This window comes from Anoplophora glabripennis, unplaced genomic scaffold, assembly GCF_000390285.2.
Source record: "Anoplophora glabripennis isolate ALB-LARVAE unplaced genomic scaffold, Agla_2.0 scaffold1549, whole genome shotgun sequence".
Classification (NCBI taxonomy): Eukaryota; Metazoa; Arthropoda; class Insecta; order Coleoptera; family Cerambycidae; genus Anoplophora; species Anoplophora glabripennis.
The window spans coordinates 1-25799 of NW_019417645.1; the positions used below are offsets into that span (position 1 = coordinate 1).

Below are 25799 nucleotides of genomic sequence, written 5' to 3' on the forward strand. Positions count from 1 at the left end.
CTTCATATCCGGCGAGATCCCGTAACTTTGGAGATTTGTTTATTTTAAATCACACCGAACTACTTTACGATGCCGCGCCTTTCATCCAAGTCCGTGGGAACGGCTTCTTTCTCAGCGAACTATACCATCGCCTGTTTTTCTAATCCTTGGTTTAACTTAACTAGGTACCTACTATACAGTATGTATATATCTACTAGATTTGCGATTTACTACAAATTATATGAAATACGAATTAATGGGAGGCAATATAAAAATGAAACCAAATATACTTCCGCATATTTTCCTACCCGATTGTTAAAAAAAAAATAAGAAAAAAAAAACTAGAACTACTTCAACAAGAATAATGTCATCGATACACCAAATAAAATTGGCACGAGAAGGGGCCATTACTATCGAAGATATCTCACAGAATTTAAAATAAAGTGAATTTGGTGTTCCACCAATACAAACTGAGAAAATATTTAGAATTAAATTTACAGAAACAGAACCATTCCAGTTCTATCGATCCAGACAGTCAAAACTACTTGTCAATAATTTTTTCAATAGAAATATGTGTGACATACAGTAATAAATGTAGTTGCAGCTTTTCACCTTTATTGCTAAACGAAAAATACTTTGAGATTGATATACATATGAGTTTATATAAACATAAGCTATGAATATAAATATGACACATTTATAACTTAGCAGTGACGGTACCTCGCAAGAAAACTTAATTTTATTTGTACGGAACATAATAGTTGACAATGTCCGTGAAAGAAGTGAAAAATAAATTAGTAATGACACTAACTGAATTAAAGAAGACATATTACAGTGATACTTAAAAATACATATATTTCGTTGATGTCAAGAAGAACAGAATATTCATTTAAAAAACTTTATAGATATAATGTACAAATTATAAACATTAAATATGTACAAAGTTTTAACTATAAAACAAGAATATTTTTTTACTTTGGCAGAAAGTAGTGTAGAAATACTATGTAAATAAATATCTTATATTCTAACAAGTATTTTGTGCAAATTTATACAAATATTTACACATAACTGAATTGTAGCTAACTATTGCCATAAATGTTGTTAAGGAAAGTGTCAACATTAATTTGTTGTAAAAGGGTTTTGCACTCCTTTTCTTCTGGTACACGGCAGTCTTCTTTTTCAACTTTTCTTTTTTTCGTGCTAAAAATATTTTTTTGTTATAATTTGATTTTTTTCGCTACGTGCATGTAAATGTTATAATTAAAATTACAACAAAACTCAAAAAAGTACAAAAATGTGTCAATAATTGTCTTATTTATTCTTAAAGTACAATTATCTTCCAGTATTAAATGTTTTGTACCACTTGAAAGTATCAATTTGTTATAGCTGTTTTACATTGACAATTTATTCATGAATAAATTGATGAAGTTCTTCATGAATTAATTCACGAATTTATTGGTAAACAGTGTGGTTTTACACTGCTACAGACTTTGTCAAGTTTTTTGACGTATGAATCAGTTCTATCAATGAATCAAAGCAAATCAATTTCAAAAATGTCACCTTTCAACTCATAATTGTAGTGATACAACAGCGGTACCGTTCTGACACATATTATATAAATATTAGTTTTTGTAAGTAACAAATCAGTAAAAACAATGCAAAACTAGTACGACACCACACAATTATTTACATATTCCAATAACATAACCTCATTACTGATCTGAGGGTGGAAATCTGTTGGGTTGGTACTTCCGAACTTCATGAAGAAATTGACGAAAATTAGAACATGCTCTAATTCGTCAAGAACTTCATGAATAAATTCATGAAGTTATTTGACAGCAGATTTGATGCATTACACTTGTCCAATTTCTTGATGAAGCGACTTTATGAATTAATTGACCAATAAATTATCAATGTAAAACAGCTATCAGAAATGACTAACTGGTGATGTCGAAAGGAATATGAAACTTTTTTTTAGTTTATATTTATCTAATCATTTATTTTATGAATCATCTTCAACTCATGCTTACACAGATCGGACAATCCACTCCACCATTGCAACTGTGGTTGGAACAAATAAAATATTTTCAATATATAATAATAGGCCGGTCAAAATCGACACAAAAAATCGCTAAATTCGCAAAACATGATGTATCTCTGATTTTTTTAGTATGTTGTTCGGACCCATTAGGGCTATGTATACCCAAGTTTGCAACTCTCAAAAAGTTGTGGAAAAATTTTTACACACCAAAAGCCGCGAAATTTTTGGACTTTTTTCAGATTCTGCTCTATATCTCCTAATCCATGCATTTTTCGTCGAAAGCTATTCTATACGTTTTTTAAGAGCATCAAATTTGTGACAAATTAAGCTCAACCGGAGCTCTGTAGGTCAATTGGTTACCGAATTACTGCACTTTGAAAATAGGCGTTTTTCCAAAAATTGAAAATTTTAGTTTTAGACCTTTGGACCGAAATTGCGTCGAAACCATTGATCCTACGAGTAGAACTTGTAGAATATAATTTGTAGGCAATTTCATTACCTTTAAATTAAGTGCAGAGCGGGGTCTGTAAGCCTCGTAGTTCTCTCAAAATTGCAAAAACACCCATATAAGGTAAAATCACATTTTTCCAGAAATGTTCCATAACCTTTCCTATCTCTTGTTTTTTGGTTTGGTAATGAAAAAGAAGGAATGAAATCAATTAAAAAAACAGTGAAATGTATTTTAATATAAACATAAGTAATCAAAAGTACAGTAACTTAATCAATCAATCAGTCAATCAAATTAGACACATAGTCAAATTCGTCGCCTTGTTTTTGATGGCCCTGGGCCGTCACTTTCGTTGCTCTCTTTAATAGGTATGTCTTCCACTATTGGTGGGTCACCGTCTTCATCCCCTATTCGCGAATGCAGCTAAGAGCCCTCTGGTGGTGACAAGTGATACTAGCGAAACAAGGTAAACATTTCTTCTGTGTGTGACATTTTGTTTTGTATTTTATTTAAAACTGTTTAGTGTTCGTTTTTTGCACACTGTTATTTTAAGAAAATAGTGTGAGGAAAACTTCAGCAATTATGGATAGAAAGAAGAAACTGTCAAACTATTATTGTTCAGTTCAAGGTTGCTCTTCATGGTCCAAGAAAAATTCAGAATTAAGATTTCATCAAACCATTGAAGAAATTTTCAAAATATTATTGCCGATAAATAATACTCCCTGAATTTCATGAGGGTTGTTAGTAAGTAAGGCACTAGTTTGCAGACACAATATAAATTTCTAAATTTAAATTAACTTTGCCCAATTTTTCCATAGAGTAGGTACCACATGATCAGCGTTAAAAACTGCCTCTCTCCCTTCTGCCTCTTCTGATATACAACGAGAGTTTTCGTTGGCATACATATATGTAAATAGGAAACATATTCCACAACGGATAAGTTCATAGTTATAACCTAATAAAATGTACAGGGTGGTTGATTTTCGATAGTTTTATAGGGTACAGCCAAAACGGTGATAGATACAAAAAATCTGATATCGACGTCCCGTCCTCTTTTTTTGAGTTTACTTCGCTGGTACCAAAAGATCTTGGCTAACTTGATTAGTTTTAGGGTTTTTTTTTGAAAAATTGCCGATTTACATTAACCTCACTATCTCCGTTGTCATTCAATTTAGAAGAAAAAAGTGTGCACATTATTTGTTCTATTTTTTGTTAGGAAGCCAGTGGCGTACTCAGATTTTTTACAAATCGCACAGTTTTTGTGATATTACATAAACATAGAGTTTTTTAAATAGAACACCCTGTATTTGGCCATCCCGTTGAATAGCATTTTTTTTACCCTATCAGCCATATATAATAATAGATACTTTTTATTTGCCTAAGTGAAGAAAAACGTAAAAAATGTATAGATATTTTTTCAGTTGCCCATAAGATTTATTTAGTATTGTTCTCCTCGTTTTCTATTGTTATTTTTATATTAAGCACCTAACTTAGACTAAAAAATTACAAGAAAAAATAAATTAGATTATCCATTTATCTTTACTTTAATTATAGGTACACTTATTAAACATAAACTAAACAAAAATAACAACTATAAAATGAGAGAAACAATAAAACAAAAATGACATAACAGTCACAGCAAGTGCTCGTATTGTCGGCCATTTTCGTTGATACATAACTGACAACGTTTGGCAATGGAGCGGGTCACATTGTAAATGTGGATATTTGATACCCGCTGAATATAGTTTTCAAAATGTTCCCTTAGCTCCTCGACATTATTAGCTCTATACTTGTAAATTCTGTCTTTAAGATCCCCCCAAAAATAAAAGTCTATAGGGGTTAGGTCTGGTGACCTAGGCAGCCACCTATTTGCTCCGTACGTACCGATCCAATTGTCCCCGAAATTATGATTTAATAATTCTCTAACTATGTGGGAGTTATGTGGAGGCGCACCATCATGCTGAAAGAACATGTGATATCGTTGAGCTAGTGGCATATCGTCCAGCAGTTCAATAATATTTTCTTGTAAAATTCTCACATATCTCTGAGCGCTAAGGTTTTCATCGTACATTTCGTAAGTTAATACTCTATTGTGGAAGAGAGCTATCCATGCATGAAAACCAAACTGCCCTTGCTGAATTCTGGCCACAGTTTGGTGAGGATTCACATCTGACCAATAACGCGTATTATGCCGGTTGAATACACCTTGGCTGCTTATAAAAGCCTCGTCGGTCCAAATAACATTTTAAAAAAAATTGAGGTCTACTTGAGTTTGCTGCAAAAACCATTAACAGAAAATGACACATCTCTCTTCATCTCCTGGATGCAAATGGTCGACTTTTCTTATAGTATATGATCAAACTTGTGTTTTTTTAAAATTCTCAATGCTTTGAATTTACCAATTCCTATCGTCCTTTGAATTTCTCTGCTGGATACATTGGGATTTGCGACAAGAAAAGCTAAAGTATTGATTTCATCATTTTCTCTATTCTGTATATTATAAGATTTAGCTCGCGGTTTTTGAAAAGAACCAAACTCACACAAGTTATCATAGAGTCGGCTAAAAATTATCTTTTCTGGCTGATGACGCTCTAGGTATCTCCAAATATAAGTTTAAAACTGTGTCACTATTTTTTTCACTTTCAATGTAGCACTCTAACATTTGAACTTTGTAAAGATTTTCGTACACCATTTTTATACCTTTCAAAATTGAAACCAAATAATAGACGTTTAACAAGCTTTCAATCAGTCAAAAATAAACTAACTGCCAATATTAAACAACAAAAGACGAATAAATAAATGACATGGCCAACTGAAAAAATATCTATACATTTTTGCATTTTTCTTCATTTAGGCAAATAAAAGTATCTATTATTATATATGGGTGAAAAGGTAAAAAAATGTTATTCAACGGGATGGCCTAATACAGGGTGTTCTATTTTAAAAAACCTATGTTTATGTAATATCGGAAAAACTGTGTGATTTTTAAAAAATCTGAGTACGCCACTGGCTTCCTAACAAAAAATAGAACAAATAATGTGCACACTTTTTTCTTCGAAATTGAATGACAAGGGAGACGGAGAGGTTAATGTAAATGGGCCATTTTTCAAAAAAAAACCTGTATATCTAAAACTAATCAAGTTAGCCAAGACCTTTTGGTACCAGCGAAGTAAATTCAAAAAAAGAGGACGGGACATCGATATCAGATTTTTTGTATCTATCACCGTTTTGGCTGTACCCTATAAAACTATCGAAAATCAACCACCCTGTACATTAAATTGTAATGCTAGAGACAAATAAAGTAGACATAAATATTTGCCTTAAAATTTATTTATGAAATATTTGAAACCTATAAAATAACACAAAAGTCAAATAACCGCAGTTTGATAACAAAATTACTAATAATAATGGCAAATAAGACAAATATTGTTCAAATGAATGTGTAAACACGAATGGCAATGTCAAAATTACCTTGTCTCGGAGCTTACTGCTTTCGCTGCTTGGTGTGCTTGCATCTTAAAAATTATCGCGGATAGTTAGGTACTCCAGTATTGGTGGATCGTCAGGGTTGTCTTGAGGCTCGTCATCGTCGTCCTCTTCAATGATGATAAGGGCAGCGTTCTGGCACGTTTACCCAGAGCAGGTAACACATATCACAGAACATCTGAGCCCTGCTTTGAGGCAAGTGCAGCCACCTCTGCACCCCTTCTTGCATTTGCAAGAGAGGAGTTTTAGGAGCTCTGCGGGGGCAGGAGCTTGCTGACTAGTAATGGGGATGAGTCCAACCGAGGTCAATTCCCAACCCCAGTCGGTGGCCTCTTTCTCCACCCCCAACCACTTTTGCACCTGGTGGTATGTGCGGTAGTGGTGATACGACGCAGCCTCTGTGGTTGAGGGCAATCGGGCCAGATTCGCTTTGGCGTTGGCTGCTGTCTTCACAAAAGTACAAAAGCGTACATCGTTGAGGGTGTCTTTCGTTTCGTCTCCTCCATATAGGGCAACTAGGCACTTGTCACCGGCTGCTGCGACTTGTTGGTCTGTGGCATCTGTCTGGAGGAAAACTCTTGCTTGGTCCACTGGGGCTTGATTTTGTCCGAAGTGGCCCCACATTTTCATCTTCCCCTGCCAGAAGAGGGCAGAGGTGGTGTCGCACCCAGTAAATTCGTGGATGAAAAGTTCAAATCCAGGTGGTAGCTCCACTTCCCCTTGGTTGAATGAGCTGGTGAAGAATTGAACGCAACCCGCCTCACCTCTGCCACCCTTCTGGAAGTATACATTTGTTTTAGTGAATCCTAGACCGCAGAGCAGCATGAGCAAATCCACATCCACTCCAAAGATGATGACGTGGTCATTGGAAGTACTTTTTGCAGAGCAGTCACGACGATATCGCGGTCTGCGTCTTCTTTTGATATTTTGGTCTCAATCCCCTCGAGAGCAAAAGCAGAAGAGAGAAGCTCAATGAGACGAACCGTGTTTTTGTCATTCGAGAGCATCTTCTCTTGGGGGACTGTGATGATGGTCGATGCGTCAAACACAATTTCCGCTGATGCTGCAGAATACCGTCGGATTGTTCTGCAAATTTGGTACTCTTTTGGGCGCCATCCTCAGGATGCCCTTATCATCATTGAAGAGAACGACGATGACGAGCCTCAAGACAATCCTGGCGATCCACCAATACTGGAGTACCTACCTATAGGGGACGAAGACGGCGACCCACCAATAGTCGAAGACATACCTATTGAAGAGAAAAACTAAAGTGGCGGACCAGGGCCATCAAAAACAAGGCGACGAATTTGACTATGTGTAATTTGATTGACTGATTGATTGATTGATTAAGTTACAGTATTTTTAATTACTTATGTTTATATTAAAATACATTTCACCATTTTTTTAAATGATTTAAAGGAGGTTTATCTGATTTGGAATTGACAAACAAATATTCATAAAAAAATTAATATAAGCTTATTAATATGAAGAGTCCTCAAAAAAAATTATGACTAGTTTGGATACCTATGAGACGAGATATTAATAAAATAATTTTTCACAATTTAGTAGTCTTATGAGAATGCAGATTTTTTTGGTCTTTCCACTTAGAATGCGCAGCAATTGACAAACAATTTTTACAGCAACTTGTATAAATAGGAAACCGATATCTAAGGAACCGTATGACAGCTCGTAGAAATCGATTAGGTACTTGTAAGATACATAATTTATAATAATTCTCCTTCAAACTGCTGTTGTTGATTAACTTAACGTCCATATGCGTGATAGCGGCAATGCTGCGGTTCTCGACTAGCGTATTATTTGAAATTCGCAGGTGTGACATATGGTGTAAATTCAAGCTTAGGCATCCAAAGCCAGCCAAGTGCAACACTGCCAAATCTAAAGGCTTACTACTTTAGTCACTAGTGAATGTACAGAAACTCTCGTAAGACTTTTAGACGTACCTCCGTATCCAATAAACCTTAAATAAAATTGTGGAAAGTGATATTTTTTTTACTATTAACACTGCAATTAAAATGGCCTGAACAATAAAATAACTGCTATACAGCAGTAATTATTTACATAAAAATTAAAAAATGAACCAACTATAAATATATAGCCACAAAACAGTAACCAAAGACAATGTAATGCCTTGATGCGATAAAACAGAACTTTTTTATTTTCTAAAGAAAATTGCATTCTAGCCTATGCTGATGTACATAAATTTAAAATTTAAACTTTGTACTAAACATTAAGAATTGAAATTCCACCTTAATGGACATTTCTATACTCCCTGTTGATTATGGCATCAGAGGTCCATTTCCCATTCATCACTTATTCGCTAAAATAGTTTCCATTTTTTCTTAACACAAAATTTAATTTGTTAAATATTGGAATCTTTTAGTTATTTTCAGATACATCTATTTTAAATAGTGAATCCTAATTGCAAAAATGATCATGTTTATAACTCATCACAATTACGCCGTAAATTATTTTTTTATATTAAACTCTTGGCTTTACAATAAATGCTTTGTCTAAAGAAACGGACATTTTTAGACGTAATAATACATAACTTGAAAAGTTTAAAAGAGTAAATGTTGACACTTTTACAAGACATTGATATATGTTAAAGGAGGTTTATCTGATTTGGAACTGACAAACAAATATTCACAAAAAAATTTAATCTGAAGAAAATCCTCAAAAAAAAATTATTACTAGTTTGGATACCTAAGAGACGAGATATTAATAAAATAATTTTTCACGATTTAGTACGAAGTCATGAGAATGCAGATTTTTTTTATCTTTCCACTTAGAATGCGCAAGAATTGACGAACAGATTCCACAGCAACTTGTATAAATGGGAAACCGATATCTAAGGAACAGTATGACAGCTCGTAGAAATCGATTAGGTACTTGTAAGATACATAATTTATAATAATTTTCCTTCAAACTGTTGTCATTGACTAACTTAACCTCCATATGTGTGATAGCGGCAACTCCGCGGTTCTCGACGTAGCTTATTACTTGAAATTCGCAGGTGTGATATACGATGTATATTTCAAACTTAGGCATCCAAACAAACAGAATGATTGAGCGCGAGCGAGTGAATGCCAAGCTGAGCGCGTCAGCCAAGTGCAACGTTGCCAAATCTAAAGGCTTACTACTTTAGTACAGAAACTCTCGTTAGACTTTAGACGTACCCCGTACCCGATAAACCTCCTTAAATTATCTAACATCTATTTTTTATACAATTTTTTGCCTCCGATTTTTCAGTTTTCTTTCAATGTTAAAGCTAATACATTTGAAAAGTGAAAAGTACAGTAAGATATAGAGGTGCCTGTTGCATTTAGAAAAAAATATGCATTAATTAAATTTATAATGTATTAATGACATTTCAATTGTTCCAGTTCCAGGTATTTGTTAAAATATTTTACAAATCTATTACACGAGGTTTGATCAAAAAGTAAGGAATATTATCAAACTGCGTGTGCTGTATCTTGTCTATCGAGTTGATTCTTTTTTTGTGTATTGGCAGTACTGTCCGTGACGTAACTGTCAATTTTTAAGCAGCTGCCATGCTTAGTTTGTGTTTAACGAGCGAATGATTAAGAATTACTTCAGTGTTTTTAGCAATTTTTTTGTATGGCGAAATATCGGATCAGAGTTTCTCTGAACTATTGTGTTAAAAACAGAATTAATACAACGAAGCGTCCAAAATATTAAAGACAATACTAATATCACAGCCATAAGTTTATGAATGGTACAAATTTTTTTTATGAATGTTCTGAACATGAAACCAGTGGCAACAAAATTTGTTCCGAAACTACTGAATTTTCAACAAAAATAGCATTGCATAACCATCTTTGAACAAATCCTTACTGATCGAGACTTGCTCAAATAATTGGTGACAAAGCCTGGATGACTACGGTGTCAAAATGAAGGCTCAATCATTTCACTGGAAGTTTTCTGAAGAGCCAAGACCGAAAAAAGTATGTCAAGTCTGGTCAAATACGAAGATACTTCTAAGCGTTTTCTTCGAATACAATGGAATAGTTCATCACGGCGACAATTATTGCCCAGTTGTACAGTTTACAAGTTTTGTGCAATTTGCATGAAGCAATCGAGAGAAAACAACCCAAACTCTGGAAAGACAACTCATGGATTTTGCACCACAACTCACCGGCACGTACCACTTTGTTCATCCAACAGTTCTTGACAAAAGATAACACCGTTTGTGATGCTGCAACCACCCTATTCTCTGGACATTGTCCCATGTGACTTTTTTCTATTTCGCAATCTCAAAAGGATACTCAAAGGACAATATTTTATAACAATAAATGAGATAAAGGTAAAATTGCAAATGAGTTCAAGGCGATACCTAAAGAGGCGTTCCACCAGTGTTTCCAAACTGAAAACTACGTTGGCATAAGTGTATATGACAGGGGGACTACTTTGAAAGGGATGGGATAAAAATTGAAGATTAAACTTTCTGAGAAAATTAACAATTCCCGTTACTTTTTTTATCAAACCTCGTATATAATTCCTCCCAAACTTTTTGTTTCATTGTTTGTTTATGAAAATAGAAGGTCAGTGATGATTTTCATAAATAACAATGTTTTAACAATATTTTTACATACAAGATACAGAATAGCACGTAGCAGATGCTATTTCAAACGTAACAAAATTTATTTTAAATTATCCCTAAATTTTTATGCTTTCTCTATGTTACTCGTTCCTACAAAATAATGCTTAACTTACCATGGTGCTTCCAATCCATCTCTATCTTCCCCTGAACTCCCCAGAATCACATGATTTATATGATCACTTCCAGAAATAAGATTTGGTGGTACACACGTACTAATCTTGTTTGTATCAGTCTTTATTGTAGTATCTTTATTGATTACTTTCTCTTCTGTCTTTTTATTTCTATCTTTAGTTTTTTGATTTGTCCCTTTTTGTTTTTGGGGTTGGTTTCTAGATGATGAAATATCTAGCAAAGTGTAGAATGGTGTAACTTCAAGTGGAATTTCAATTTCATTTTCTGTTTCTTCAATAGATACCTTTCCAATAAATTTCTTTTCTAATACTTTTGTATCATAGTTCTCAAATGTTTTTGTTATCCCTTTTGATTCACTGAATACTATACATTCATAATCCTCGAATACCACTGTATCATATGTCTCTCTACAATCAGTTTCAAGTTCTAAAGTACTCCTTTCACGTGAATTTTCCACGGTGCAATTGTTTTCAGTAACATCTTTTGAAGTGCCACCATCGTTATTACGGGTTTTATCAAGTTCTGAAAAGTTAGAAGTTCCATTAGTTTTTTTGTTTGGAGACGATTTGTTTTTCATTAAGTGAATACCTCTTTCTTTTAAACCTTCAATTAACTTTTGTGCTTCTATATCTAAGGTAGATTTGTCAATTTTTTCTATTTTTTTAGTTGGACTATCTTTATCTCCACCCCCCTTTCTTTTACACTTATGTTGTAAAGTATGACTATTCGAGTCTGTAACACCTAAATCATCGTCTATATTCTTAATTCCCTCGTCAATAATTCTTTTTAGATTCTCATCTGACTTCTCCAGTTTTTTTTTCCTTGAAACAAATTTTATTTTCATAAATTTTGATTTTGTGTTTTTCACAGGCTTTCTGGAATTTTTCTTTACAGGTTTTTCCACATTTTTTATTTTGGTCATAGTTCTAGTCAATTTTTCATTTAATTCTTTCCTTAAAGTTTGTCGAATCAAATTATTTTTAATTAATGGTTTATTTTCTTTCTCCTTGACAGCCATTTTATTATCTTCGCAGTTAAGTTGTGTATCAGTAGGAATTTCACTTTTAAGACAAATCTGAGATTCCTCCCGTTTTTGTGCTGCATTTGTAACAACCGATCTCACACTGGTTTTTATACATCTATTTGCCTGTCTAATATTCGGTTCTTTAATTTCTGATGTTTTTGTAACATCCTGTTTCTTGTTAATAGTTCTGTTTCGTAGAGAATATGTTCTCTTTGGTGTTTCTGCTGCTTTTTTATTATAAATAATGGTTTCATCACTTTTATCTACCCAATCTTCTTCACTGGAGCTTTCGGAAGATGAATCACTTGAACTAGAACTAGACTCAATACTCGGCTTTACTAAACTTAAATTTTTTTTTCCAATAACAGTATTATTAAACATTTTTAAACGTTGATCTACTGGATTCATTCCAGGTTTAATGAGGTCATTTTTTGGTTCTCGATTTTCTGTCTCATCTTTGTCAACATTTTTCGTCACGTCACTAGAGGATGTTACCACCTGTTTTTCTAGTTCAATGACATTAGCTTCCAAGGAACGATTTGGTTCGCTATCCGATGGGTGGTAATATGAACTTGACGTGGAATAATCTGTGCGCCTTGAGTAAGGGGAGGATGCCTCAACGTTAGGTGTGAAGGGAGGAAAATTTGGAGTAACTGGAATATTTGGCGTTGGTAAGCAAGATATATCAATACCTTTTAAATTTGCTTCGAGCATTTTAGTGAAAGGTGTATTTAAGCTAGCATTAGGGCTCCCTGGAGTTTTAGGTAGGAATTCATTTTTCAGAGGAGTTTCAAACAAGGCAGTTATATTTCTATTGGCTTTAATTGGGTAATGAAAATTTTCCTTAACCATTTCTGGAGTTATAAATTTATTTGTTTCGTCCACTGGCTTAACTAAATCATTGGTGGTGTTATCAGTAACATCTGATTTTATCAGTTTACGTTTACTAGCATTTAGTTTTGACGGAGAAAGGACTGTTTTGTTTGTATTGCACTCATTAGAATCTTTGGCTTGACTTTCTAATTTTCTTGAATTGTCATCATGTTTTAATACCTTATCACTTTTGGAATTAATAACAGTTTCTTCACTGTTTATATTAACTTGATTTTCTATTTTGCCATCACTATTTAGTGGTTCTGAATTTGTATCTTTTCTATTTTCAGTCTTAACTGGTGTTTGAAGAGCAGCTTCTATAAGAGCTGCATTCTGCTCTGTAGTGTTTAAATTTTTCTTCGCCGATTTGATCTTTTTAACTTTTTTTTTAACTTTTTTAACTGGCGTTTTCTTTTTTTTCTTCAATTTGTTACATACAACCTTTTCTTCTTCTTCAGGTAGTATTATAGCAGCTCGTAAATCTGAATCCCAAGTTTTTTGTTCTTTGACTTGCAAAGTTTTGTCGCTATCATTCTGTGAATTAAACGAAGTTTTAGTTGTTTGTATTTTCTGAACGCAAATGTTATTCTCATCTTTACTCGGAAAAGATTGTTTAGGTGATGAAGTTATTTTTGGAGGTGTTGAAAAATCCAAATTTCTAACGTGTGACCCGCTTTTTGGTGTCTTCTGAATATGTTCTGCTAAAGGTGGAGGGGTTAAATGTCCACTGTTAGTTTTTGCATTTGTTTGTAAACTCTCAGTAGTTTTATCGCCTTCATCTTGTTCATGCAACTCATCAGGGAGTGACTTCTTTGCTCTCGGAATATCCATGGCATGTGTATCAACTGTGGTTTGACTAGAGGTCGTGCTTACAGTTTTCTCCTTAGTTTTTGCCTTTTTTGTTGCCTTAGGGTAAACAACATTTTTCAAACCACTCTGCTGCGGAATATCATTTCCACTGAAATCATTTAAATATTCAGTTGCTATTTCTATTGTGGGTTTGGGCATAATTTTTGTTAACTTTGAATTAGTTGTTAAAATAGAAGCTAAAACAAAAAGAAAATATATAATAACAAAATTAACATATCAATAAAAATTGGCCCCAATTTTTGATGTAGTAACCATGCTAAAGTGCAGGCTGCAATATGTTTTTTTTTTTCTATGAAATTTTAAACACTGTAGAGTATGCCAGCTACAACAGTGAATGAATGAACTTGAATGAAACTAATTATATATTTTCTATACTAATTTTCAATTTCTGTTATTATCTGAAATACAGAATTAAATTAAACTGCTTATTAGAAATAAATATTAAACTGGTTATTAGAAACATTTTAAAAATGGGACATAAGTGATAGCATATGGTAATGATAAAAACATCAACATATTAATGATAATAAAAAAAAATCACCTATTTTCATCAGACATATCTTTTCTTGGTCGATGTCATTTCATATTTCTCTGGGCATGTTTTGACATTAAGGGATGCAGGTAGTTGATTTCTAAGTTGTTTCTCTATGGAATTGAAATCTAGACTACATGCAGGCCATATTTAATTCATGTAAGTGCTTTTGTACTACATGAGCACTTTGACAATCATCACAGACTTTTTTTATTGCTATGTTATGTACATTTTAACAATAAACTGGTTTGCTTTAATTGTATTTCAATTAATAACAGAAGTAGAAAACAAGTTATTCAGGAAAAACGAAACTACAGTTTGATTCGTTATTGTAGTCGGTGCATCACATAGGATGACTCAATTTCAAGTTTATCCTCTCTTGCACCTTGAGTACTGTATAAATTAAAATTTCAGTAAGACTTCTACCTTAATATCATTATTAAATGAAGTAAGACTATAATTTAAAAAAAGGGTAATAAAATCAGATTAGCTATCTGCGAGAATGTCAACCTCAAAACTGGGGATAATTTTAAACAGTGCATAATTTGGAAGTGTATATCTAAAGCTAAGGTCCGAATCATGCATTAAGTGCATTTACATATACCAGTTGATTTAGTGCCTGAATTAAAATGTGCGCATTAAATACTAGCAAGTAGGAACCCGAAGTATATGCACTCAGAGTACAAATAAATACTTTTTGAGGCTATCTGTATTATGTTCTAATTTTTCCATTAGAAATGTTCAGTCCGTACCATATTTGTTGAGACAGAATTCCAAGATACATTTATGAAGAAACATGCCTGCGTAACTGCAAAAGACAGTGATGCAGTGGTTTTGGAACTTTATTTTATTTATATTATTATTATTGTAAAGAGTACTAGTACCTATTATGTGTAGTAAACATTGCTATCTTTAGGTATAGAACATGTGTATAAAACAACATTTTGTTTAAAAAGCAATGAATTCGACAGACGCTACACTAGTTTGTAAAACAGGTTATGCACTGAAATAACCTCGAATCGGCATTCAATGTTGTAGGTTTCAGATTCAGATCGCACACCGCATAATTGGGACCTTAGCCTAAATTGTAACTACTTTACTTTGTAAGGCTGGCTCGGAGGTAGTTATTTTATTATGTCCTTCGTCACTCACGATGACAGTTGGCATAGCTAAGATATCTTGTTCAGTTATAATATTTGTCGTCTGAATAGGTGGAATACTCCAATTTACAGTAGACTGCTTGTTCACAAGATAGTACTGTTTTGTTGATTCAATTTGCATATTTCCATTTGATGTAATGCCAGAAGGTACCATAAGTAAACCACCAGTATTTATATACAACGGATTTTGCAAGGGTTGAGTTTGAGTGTTCGCATTACAGGTGTTGGATGTCAAATATTTATCTAAAGACCCATTAAAAACTGTAACCTCATTATTCACATGCATTTCTTGAGTACTTCCTACTGAATTAGGTTTCAAATTTGAATTAGCAACGATGGAACGAATAGCTTCGTCATTTTGTTGCTCAACTGTTACAGGATTGCAATGTGTCCTTATCATCTGATCGACATCCTCTTCAGATTGTTCCGAATTTAAACGTTTCTGAGACCTTTTCAACTTATTTGTCAAGTCGTCTCTAGAATCTTTAGCGGCACTACAGGAAAAGAATAAAATAATTCGATACTAATAAAATACTTTGAAATTTACATCTGGTAGATATTCTACTGGTATAGATAAAGTTTAAACCTTTTTTATTTTTTTGTAATAGACCTAAAGGCGCATATTTGGTAACTAAGTTTTTTAGGAGTTAATTTTTAATAAATTGTATTAGACTTTAATTTATAATCTTCATAATAAAATTATCTATTCTTAGAAAAAGTAATCCAAAAAAATTCTATCATATTCATAACAAACTCTTTAAATTCTTTTCAAATGAATTTTTAGAAGATTACCATCATCTCTGAAATTTTAATTTCTTTATTTAGTGAGCTGTTACCTGCTAGTACTACTGCTGCAGTTTTCGATAGCTGAAGTAGACCCTGAAATAAAAACAGTTATTGCATTCTGTTAAAATGTTATTAATGGTTCAAACCAATTATTTCTTCAAGAATTTTATCAAACATTGGGTCAGCCTCTGTTTCTTTCACAACAGTTTTAATAGTTTGATCTAGCTCAGACGATACTCTGTACTGTTTTTCTGCAACTTTATTAATAGTTTTAGCTATTTTTTCATGAAATTCTTTATTTTCTAGGAGTGTGTTTGCCATAACCTGAAATATATAAACTTCACATATTATTTCATGTACTTATATAACAATTATTACCTCTGACATATCTTCCTTATTAGTCGTTTGTAAATTAGCCACTGTTGCAGATTTATTCAACTTTGAATTTGATTTTCTTTTGGGAGTTTTATACAGATACGAGTCTTCACTGGTACCTCGTATATTACCTGGCAAAGTATGTGCTGGGGTGGTTTCAACATCACTGACATGATCGATGTGAGATGGACTCGTTTCGTCTAAATTGGATTCCAAGGGTGACCTATGAAGAGCGGTTATAAAAAAAATATATGAATTTTAGTTATAACAATCCTACCTCGGACAAGGGGTTGATGTTCGACTTGATTGATTTTTATTCAATAAATATAACAACTGCTCTATTAGAGAAGATCTTGTGTGACGTTCATTATAATAATTCGTGGCTTCTAATCTACCTTGTACTGAAATAAAATAATAATTACGTTTTTTTTTTTCTAATATTCTATTAGACAAAATATTTAATAGCAGTAACATACTATTTACCATTTTCCTTTCATTGTACATAAAGTTGATAGTCTTGAAAATATGTTAATGTTATTTTCAAAACAATTATTTTTAGGCGCTCACTTTTTGAGTCGACAAGCAATGAACAATGAAAAGAACATGATATGTTTATGGTTATTTAAACCAAGTTTGTCAGTTTACTTATTATACATATATGGGTTTTTCAATATACTAACCAATTTTAGAGAGTTCAAAATATTCACATAATATATTACTTAATGTTAAGCCAACAAATCTCGTTGGTAAATATTTAGCCTTGGTTACTGAATCACCTTGTAAGTATTTTGATGTTTTAAGAAATTCCTTATAAGCAATTCTGCATTTTTCTTCCTTTAAATACCCTAAAAAATAAATATATATAAACAAAATTTAGTTATCCCGCCAAAAATGACTTACCTAATACAAGTCTTGCAATAATTACTTCTGTTGTTTCCATTTTATTCTTTATGTTGATTAGATATAATTTCTGTATGTTATTTTTTATCTATTAAAAAACAACGACGGTTTACAAAATCTTTAAAATCCTCAACATTTCACTTTCCCACACACAGTAAAGCAAAAGAAAGACGACAAACACCAAACACTACATTACGCGTTACCAGAAACACTAAGGGTTTTTTGGCGAGAAAACCGCTAACCCGGTTAACTATAGTTTGTTGAGGTTTGACGTTTTGGCGAGAAATGTAGTTAACCCGGTTTGGCAGAGTTTGCCTAACCATCAAACCGGACTTGTGGGTTGGTTTGGATATTAAGTTAATATTTCTATCTTTGTTTATTTATTTTCTGTTTCGTACCATCGTACCTAGTCACTACTTCGTTTTTTTAGAGGTTTGGATAGGTATAAGTTGTAAATAAAAAAAATTGATAATGAATTAACTTTGCAAAAAATACAAAGTAAATATTTAAAATTGATAATAAAAAAATAGTAATCGAGGATCCAAATAACTTTAAATGTAGATATGCATATTCTATATTGTACTGTATAGATCTTTATTAACTTCCTTTTTGACGATACATTTACGTGGGAATAGATATTTGTGAAAAGGTAAACCCATTTTGATTTAATAACCATCTATACATTAACGTTATTTCATGGATGTGCATTTCAGATTAGGAATAACAATTATAGTATATAAGAAATAATCAAACAACTTGAGCTATGAGCACTATCATAGATTATAGGTTACGATTTTATTATTGATTAGATATCCAAACCAAAAGAATTTTTGCGAGTTCTGTCAAATGTTAACTCAAACTCTTAACACAATCAAACTCGAGCTAACCGGGTTTGATGTGGTTTGGCTCGCCAAAAAACCCTTACTGACCACTGACGCTGTGGTTATTACTATAACCTAAATAGCATATTGAACCATAAAGTTTCAAGAATTGTACTTGGCCAGCGCAGTTTATTTTTTCCAACAATCGCGCGCGCCATTCCTGGGTGACCACCCCAACGACATCCCCCCCCTTACTGCTAACCTTTGCTGTTTCAGAGACCACCAGGATCAAGAAACGAAGACAACCACACACACTCTACCCAACCATAAACATGACACCACCCCCGGGGTTTTTTCACATATAATTTGGGATAGGTCGGAAATTTTCGAAGTGGACTTTCGATTATATATCATTCGAATGATCAATCGATTATAAAATTAATTCGAACGGTAACCTCTCGATTATTAAATTCATTCGATTATTCCCATCACTAGTGTTGGTCAAGGATTTTAATAATAAAATCCAAGGGTGTTGGTAGCAAAATTGTAGAATGACCATTGAGTTCATATATAAAGTGATTGAGTTTATAATAGCTTTATTTTGGTTTTAAATGGCGTATTCCATGGCTAGAAATTGGCCTCAATGATTTGGGATCGAGCGGAATTATCCCTCTTTATTCTGCTTCATCTCGTGTAGGCCTGGACAGCTTTCGTAGGTGGGTCCCATCCGTCGTCTATCCCGACCGCAAATGCATCTGGTGTAGGCGCTTTGTGGGACCTCCTTTTGTCCTGGCTGGGCCCCGCCGGCTAGGGCCCTTTCTTCTGGCGGTCTTCTTGCTTCGCCGGCTCGTCTGTGTAAACCCCGGGGGTAGTGTCATGTTTATGTGTGGTATGGTTGGGTAGGGTAGTGCGGCTATGCAGCCTGGGATGCGCTTTGCTAAGGTGGCCCTTAGGCTAGCGCGGGAGGGGAGGGGTAAGGAGGGTATGGGGGGTGTGTATGTGTGTGTGTGTGTGTCGTTGTCTTCGTTTCTTGATCCTGGCTGTCTCTGAAACAGAAAAGGTTAGCGGGCAGGGGGGGGGTCATTGGGGTGGTCACCCAGGGTCAAAAAGTTGGTGTCTAGGTCTTTTGTGTTTGTCGGTCACGTCGGGTACGTAGTCAACGGCTTGCCTGAGGAGGGGATTGTCATGTCTAGCGGCTACGTCAAATCGTTTCTCCGCGTTTTGTCTTATTGTCTGTGTAGCGTTTGTGTATTGTAAGTCTCGTAATATGTCAGTGTTTCTTACGTACCAGGGCGCGTCGGTGGCCGTGCGGAGGGCTATGTTTTCCACAGCCTGTAATGACTTTAAGTGGCTTTTTGCCGCGTGACCCCACGCCGTGGAGGCGTAGGTTAGCTGCGGTCGAAGTACCACCTTGATAAGCGTTCGCTTATTCCTTAAACTGAAGGTGTTTCCAACTTTGAGTAAGGGATAGAGCCTAGCCCTGGTGGTCTTCGCTTGCGCCACCGTCTCCACGATGTGCGGTTTCCACGTGAGACGCTGGTCCATCGTCACGCCCAGGTATCGTGTTTGTCTATTCCAGGAGATGGGTTCCTGAGATAGTGTCAGTCTGTCGAGGTTTTGTGGGATTTTTCGTTTGGTAAAAAGAATAGCCGAACTTTTGTTGGGATTAATTTTGACTTTCCACCTGTTGCACCAGGTTTCGCTCGAGCAGCGCGTTTGCGTTATTCGGTGATGACGAGTGACGATTGACGTTAGTAATGATTGATGTGGCCACTGTCACATGCCAAGGTTTTGACCAGAATAAAATTCAGGCGGCACTTGGTACATGCGCGTTGGCTTCAACTTAAATCAGCTGTTTTAGTTGTATACTCAGTTCCTAGCGGGCAGCCGACCAGAGCACACGTGTTTTGTGAAAGTGTAGTGCAAGGAGCAAATTCTACCTGCCTTTATTAAGGCTACCTGGAAAGAATCCCTTTCTTTCCTTTTAATCACCGACCTAATCCCCGGCTTAAGCATAGACGCCGTCGGCATCTTTGTTACAGCACCTGTGCCGGGGTTATGCCCAGGTAAGTTTTTACTTATTTATCAGTTATTTNGGCCTTTGCGACGTCCAGGAAGACAGCACCAGTGTACTGTCCCCTGTTGAAGGCCGCCGTGATGTGCTCGGTAAGGCGAAGGATTTGGAGTTCAGTGGAGTGATTGGGTCGGAAGGCGAACTGCTCGTCTGGAATGACTTGCAGTTCTTGGGAGTGGGTTCTTAGACGGGTTAGGATAATTTTTTCTACCACTTTGCTCATAGCCGGGAACAGGCTAATGGGCCGGTAGTTGGATGGGATGGTGTGATCTTTGATGGGTTTTGGGATAAGGATAATGTCTAATCTAATAGATTTTACATATCTTTGAAATTCAAAGCTAATTTCATCCTGTAGTTAGAATGATGGATTTTTGGAACGCACTCCATGGTGCTGACAGTTTACAGCCAACTTCATAACATGCAGTTTGCAGTAGCGCGGGTTTAGAGAGAGATTTATCTAACATGAAGTTAGATAAATGCATCCGACTAAACTACGAATTAAAACTAGAAAATTGTAACTAACTTCATTAATAATTAAATTTGAGTCAGTATTTGATGTTATAAATTCAAAGGTAACTTATAGATAAAATGCGAATATAAATATTCTTTTAAATTTTGGAACGTAGAGTACTGCATTACCAATTTACATAGAATGAAATTAATCACACTAAACTACGAAATTTAAGTAAAACAATTGTACCTAACTTCATCAATAACAAATTTTGAATCTAACAGACTTTACATATCTTTGAAATTATAAGGTAACTTCATCCTGTAGCTAAAACGACGAATTTTTGGAACGCACTCGGTGGTGCTGACAGTTTATAGCCAACTTCATAACATGCAGTTAGCCAAATACATCCAATCTTAGAGTGCCACGCGCCATTATTCCATGGCTAGAAATTGGTCTCAATGATTTGGGATCGAGGGGGATGATCCCTCTTTATCCTGCCTCATCTCGTGTAGGCCTGGACAGCCTTCGTAGGTGGGCCCCATCCGTCGTCTACCCCGACCGCAAATGCGGCCGGTGTAGGCGCTTTGTGGGACCTCCTTTTATCCTGGCTGGGCCCCGCCGGCTAGGGCCCTTTCTTCTGGCGCTCTTCTTGCTTTGCCGGCTCGTCTGTGTAAACCCCGGGGGTGGTGTCATGTTTTTATGTGTGGTATGGTTGGGTAGGGTAGTGCGGCTATGCAGCCTGGGATGCGCTTTGCTAAGGTGGCCCATAGGCTAGCGCAGGAGTGGAGGGGTAAGGAGGGTATGGGGTGTGTGTATATTTGTGTGTGTCGTTGTCGTCGTTTTTTGATCCTGGCTGTATCTGAAACAGAAAAGGTTAGCGGGCAGGGGGGGGGGGTGTCGTTGGGGTGGTCACCCAGACACAATCTTAGAGCATATACTACTGGAGGCAGCGTCCCAGTGGCCGATAGTGTAGCGGAGGTTTAGAGAGAGAGGAGTGTATATGCTATATATCTCTAGCAGCATGCAATCGCGTGCTGCTAGAGAAAGATACTCTCATATACCTCTCTCTCCAGTAGTATATGCTCTAAGCATCCATCCTAAGAATTAAAACTAGAAAATGTGTTACTGACAAGTTAGTCAAACAAAACTACGAACTTTAAGTAAAACATTTGTACCTAATAACAGAGCTTTAACTAGAACATTTGTGCCTAACTTCATCAATAACAAAATTCGGATCTATCAGATTTTATATAACGTTGAAATTCAAAGCTAACTTCATCCATGTGTGACAGTTTATAGCCAACTTCGTAATGTGAAGTTAACTAAATGCACCCAACTAAACTACGAATTAAAACTAGAAAATTTGATATTAATGTCATTAATAATAAAGTTTGAGTCTATCAGTCTTTGATAGAAATTCAAAGATAACTTCATCTTATAGATAAAATGGCGAATATAGATATTATTTTAAATTTTGGAACGTACTCTACAGCATTGCCAGTTTGCATAGAATGTAGTTAGTCAAACTAAACTACGAACTTAACTAAAACATTTATAACCTAACTTCATCATTAACAAAATTCGAATCTAACAGACCTAACGGGAAAGTTCCGTTTGTATTTAATAGTTATTTTTATTTTCTACTGTTGTAATTCTTCCTTTGTAACTGTAACTCAGAGAATCAACATAAAAGACCAAAAGATACAAAACAACACGTACGTCCCCGTTAGTGGACCTCCTAACACGACGAACACGCATAAACAAACATGACAGACTTTTACCACGACTACGTAAACATCATGGACAACGACGCAACCCAACGAGAGGTCATCTTCAAGGGCATATTCCACCTCCTCAGCCTCCTAAAATATCACGACAAATGCTAACATATACAACAAACTACAACATAAACATGAAAACAAAACACTTAGAAGACAAATACGCAAACTAACTGAACAAAACGACAGACAAAGCTTACAAATTCCTCCTCGGAAAAACAGATTGAATACAAAAAAATTTATACAAGCGGTGACCAGGATCGTCTTCATTAATTTCTTGTACCAAATTAATTTTGTATGGGTGATACTTATGGATTCTTAAGATTCGGCGGAACTAGGTACAGAAATTCCTGAAGTATACCTTCAAGTTTCCCGAGACTCAGTTGGTTCCATTGCGATGTGACCCAGAACAGCTACCTGATTACCTGATTAAAGTTAAACAGGTAAAAAAGTGATCTGATAGAGTATGACATTTTTGTATTGACAGATAAACGAACAAATTAAAACAAATTTTTTTATCGAGAAGAAAATCGTCAGGTAACGCCAGAAATGCTTTGAAATGTTCGTTCGGAAGTGGAGCAAAGATTTGAAATATTATGATATGGAAGCGGAGGGAAACTATTGTGAACATTTAATAAAATAATATCCTTTCATTCATTGATATTTTGTTGTATTCTTTAAGTGGTGATTTTATTGTCATGTCCAAATCAAAATTTAAAAAGTCGCATGTCGCCGTGAACAGAATTGGAAAAGATTTAAAATGAGGTGTCACTCAACATAGTATGCCATTTAAAGTTTAAGGGTATTTTGCACCCCTGCCTAAGGGCTAGCTTCTAAGACACCAAAACTAACGCCATCACGTCCTTTAAAAGAAAAACGACGTGTCCTATGTTTTTTACAATAATACAAATAAAGATCCAATGTATACATGACATTTTAAATTTATTCAAAAAATCGTCTGATTTATATAAATACTAATACTAACGTGGAACATACTAATTGAATTAATGTAAATTTCTTTCTTTCCAACGACCCAAACTCTCAAATAAAATTAGTAATTAACAAAAGAACTAACTTTCTTTTTCGATAAAAATATATTTTTCTTAGTTGTCATGTTGAACTTTGTAGTTCCTAATTTCTATTCAAAACTTGTATCATCCTGTAAATAATAATATTTTCCCCTTTTCTCCTACAGCCTACTATGTACAGCTTCTTGAATCCAACTTTTAAAAACAGTTTAAACTAGAAGCAAGACTACAAGCTTGTTTTATACCTTCTTTATTTCAGTAAAACTGAAAACATCTTTCTTAAATGTATTATAAAATAACATCCCAAGAGTCTGAGACAAGTGTGCTGCCAATCTTTCTGGACTATCAATACCTAAGAACTAAATTTAATAGAAACTATTATATTCTCTCTCATATACAGGATAATTCACAAATGGTGATCAAAAATTAAACCTCGTACTCTTTGGTGAATTTTAAAAGAGTCTGTCCTATAAAATTTTTATCTAGGACGCTTCGTTAAAAAGATACAGGATATCAAAAAATATTTTTAATGTTTTTAAATAATTTAAAAACTAGTAATTGAAATAATTTGAAATTGGGCACATGTATTTATGAAAACGTCCAAAATCTTTTTTTTCCTAAAATTTACATGCTCCAGTGGCTGAGATACAGGGTGTCGGTGGCATATTTTTATAAATATAAATAAAATAGTACTTTACGGTAACAACCATAATATTTTCGGATTCGTCTTTCAATTTTCTACAAACTACTCCCTTATGTTTTTGGAAAAAATCCTGATTTTCGAGTAAAACTTAAAAAACAAACTGAGAACAAACTTCGATATTCGAATATAATGATTTTTAAAATTACATAGTGGCTGCGATAGCAACTTTGACATTCTGAGCAGTTAGAAGAAAGAATAAATAATGCTTTTCATCAGATTCAAGCAACAAATAAATTTCGAACAAATTACATTTTCGTTACTAAAAAGATGTCGGTCCTGTGTTCGTGGAAATGGAGGTATTTTTGAGCATTTACTCAAATAAAATCATTAAAATGATGACTAATGTTAATTTCTTTATTCGAAAGAAAAACAGAAGAGAGTAGTAATTCATGGAAAATTGAAAGAGAAACCCGAAAATATCATGGTTGTTACTGTAAAGAAGTGGCGTACTATTTTATTTAGAAAAATATGTCACCGATACCATGTATCTCCGCCACTGGAGTATGTAAATTTTAGAAAAAAAAAAAAGATTTTGGACAATGTTTACATAAATACATGTGCCGAATTTCAAATTATTTCACTTATTAGTTTTTAAATTATTTAAAAAAATTACAAATATTTTTTGAAGTTTAACTAGGGCGCTTTAAGGGGGCAATTTAGTATGTATATTTTTACCGTGTAACAGAGCTTCAGATGAGGACACCAATCATCGAAGAAACTAACATAATTGGATATATATTATATATCAATCTATTCGCAATGGTTCCCGCTAGTGAGTGAGATAATTTTCAATGCTCATGAGAACAGAAGAATAATTTAAATAAATGCCAAAGTACCTCAATTTTAATCATACTGTTAGTCTGTCAATATATTGCATTTACGACGGAACTAGGTAAGGCACAATAACCAAACTACTTCACTCACTAGAACGGACACCTAGGATCATTTGTATTTAATTTTCAGATTAATATTTATTAATAATTCTATAATTTGTGTCCTCATGTAAAATGACAACATTTTACACACGATCTCTATTTTTATTACATATCTAAACCAGAATTGTAGCGTCCTATCTAGATACCAGATTTTGTTTGTGTGAATTAGTTTGTATACTCTCTCACAGGTGTCGCTACCCTTGAAAATAAAATTAAGCAGAGTTGGTTTATTATAAATTGCGTGCTAAAATAAAGCATATATAGTATTATCTTTGATATATAAATTTGGGTAATTTTTTAAAAGTACCTAAGTAATAAGATTTTGTAAAGCTTAAGTAGTACGAAAATATAACGCATAAAAAAACAATATGTACTAATTTTTCTTTATTAAGAATAAAGATTAAATTTTACGTACAGGGTGTCCCACATAAAATCGTTATTTATGTTTAAATAAATTTACAGCTTAAAAATTAGCCTGGCTCAGATAGATTTCTTCTTCAATCTACAAATCTACAAATCTTCAAGCTACTTACCGGTAAGAAGGAAACCACTGGATATTTAATGAAAAAAGTTACGACCAAAAAAATTATACATTCTTGAATATAAATATAACTAACACGATTTTAATTTCATATTGTCTTGACAATCAACTTTTGCTTATTTTTAGTCACTTACTATCGAAATAAATGAAATAAACCTCTGAGTTTGGAAACCGATATTAAGAAAACGTTGGGGCAAAAAATTTGAAATTTGGACCA

General features: G+C 34.3%; 1 protein-coding gene across 1 annotated transcript; it reads right to left on the reverse strand.

Annotated features, from left to right (window-relative positions):
• Positions 1-577: 577 nt before the first annotated feature.
• On the reverse strand, positions 578-17426 carry LOC108915757. Its single transcript, XM_018721878.1, has 9 exons — positions 17249-17426; positions 17029-17193; positions 16626-16749; positions 16352-16571; positions 16120-16297; positions 16024-16066; positions 15128-15681; positions 10710-13671; positions 578-1179 (listed from the first exon to the last, which is right to left on the reverse strand). Exons 1-9 carry the CDS (start codon positions 17286-17288, stop codon positions 1059-1061), a joined length of 4407 nt encoding a protein of 1468 aa, XP_018577394.1. The 5' UTR covers positions 17289-17426; the 3' UTR covers positions 578-1058.
• Positions 17427-25799: the final 8373 nt, after the last annotated feature.

Bases quoted from the DNA above. Each gene is read 5' to 3' on its own strand.
- LOC108915757 (XM_018721878.1), bottom strand. From the start codon at position 17,288: ATGGAAACAACAGAAGTAATTATTGCAAGACTTGTATTAG. The intron at 16,298-16,351 runs GTAATAATTGTT...TATATATTTCAG, and splicing joins ATAAGGAAGATATGTCAGAG to GTTATGGCAAACACACTCCT. The intron at 13,672-15,127 runs GTAAAGTAGTTA...TTTTTGTTTTAG, and splicing joins CTCCGAGCCAGCCTTACAAA to CTTCTATTTTAACAACTAAT.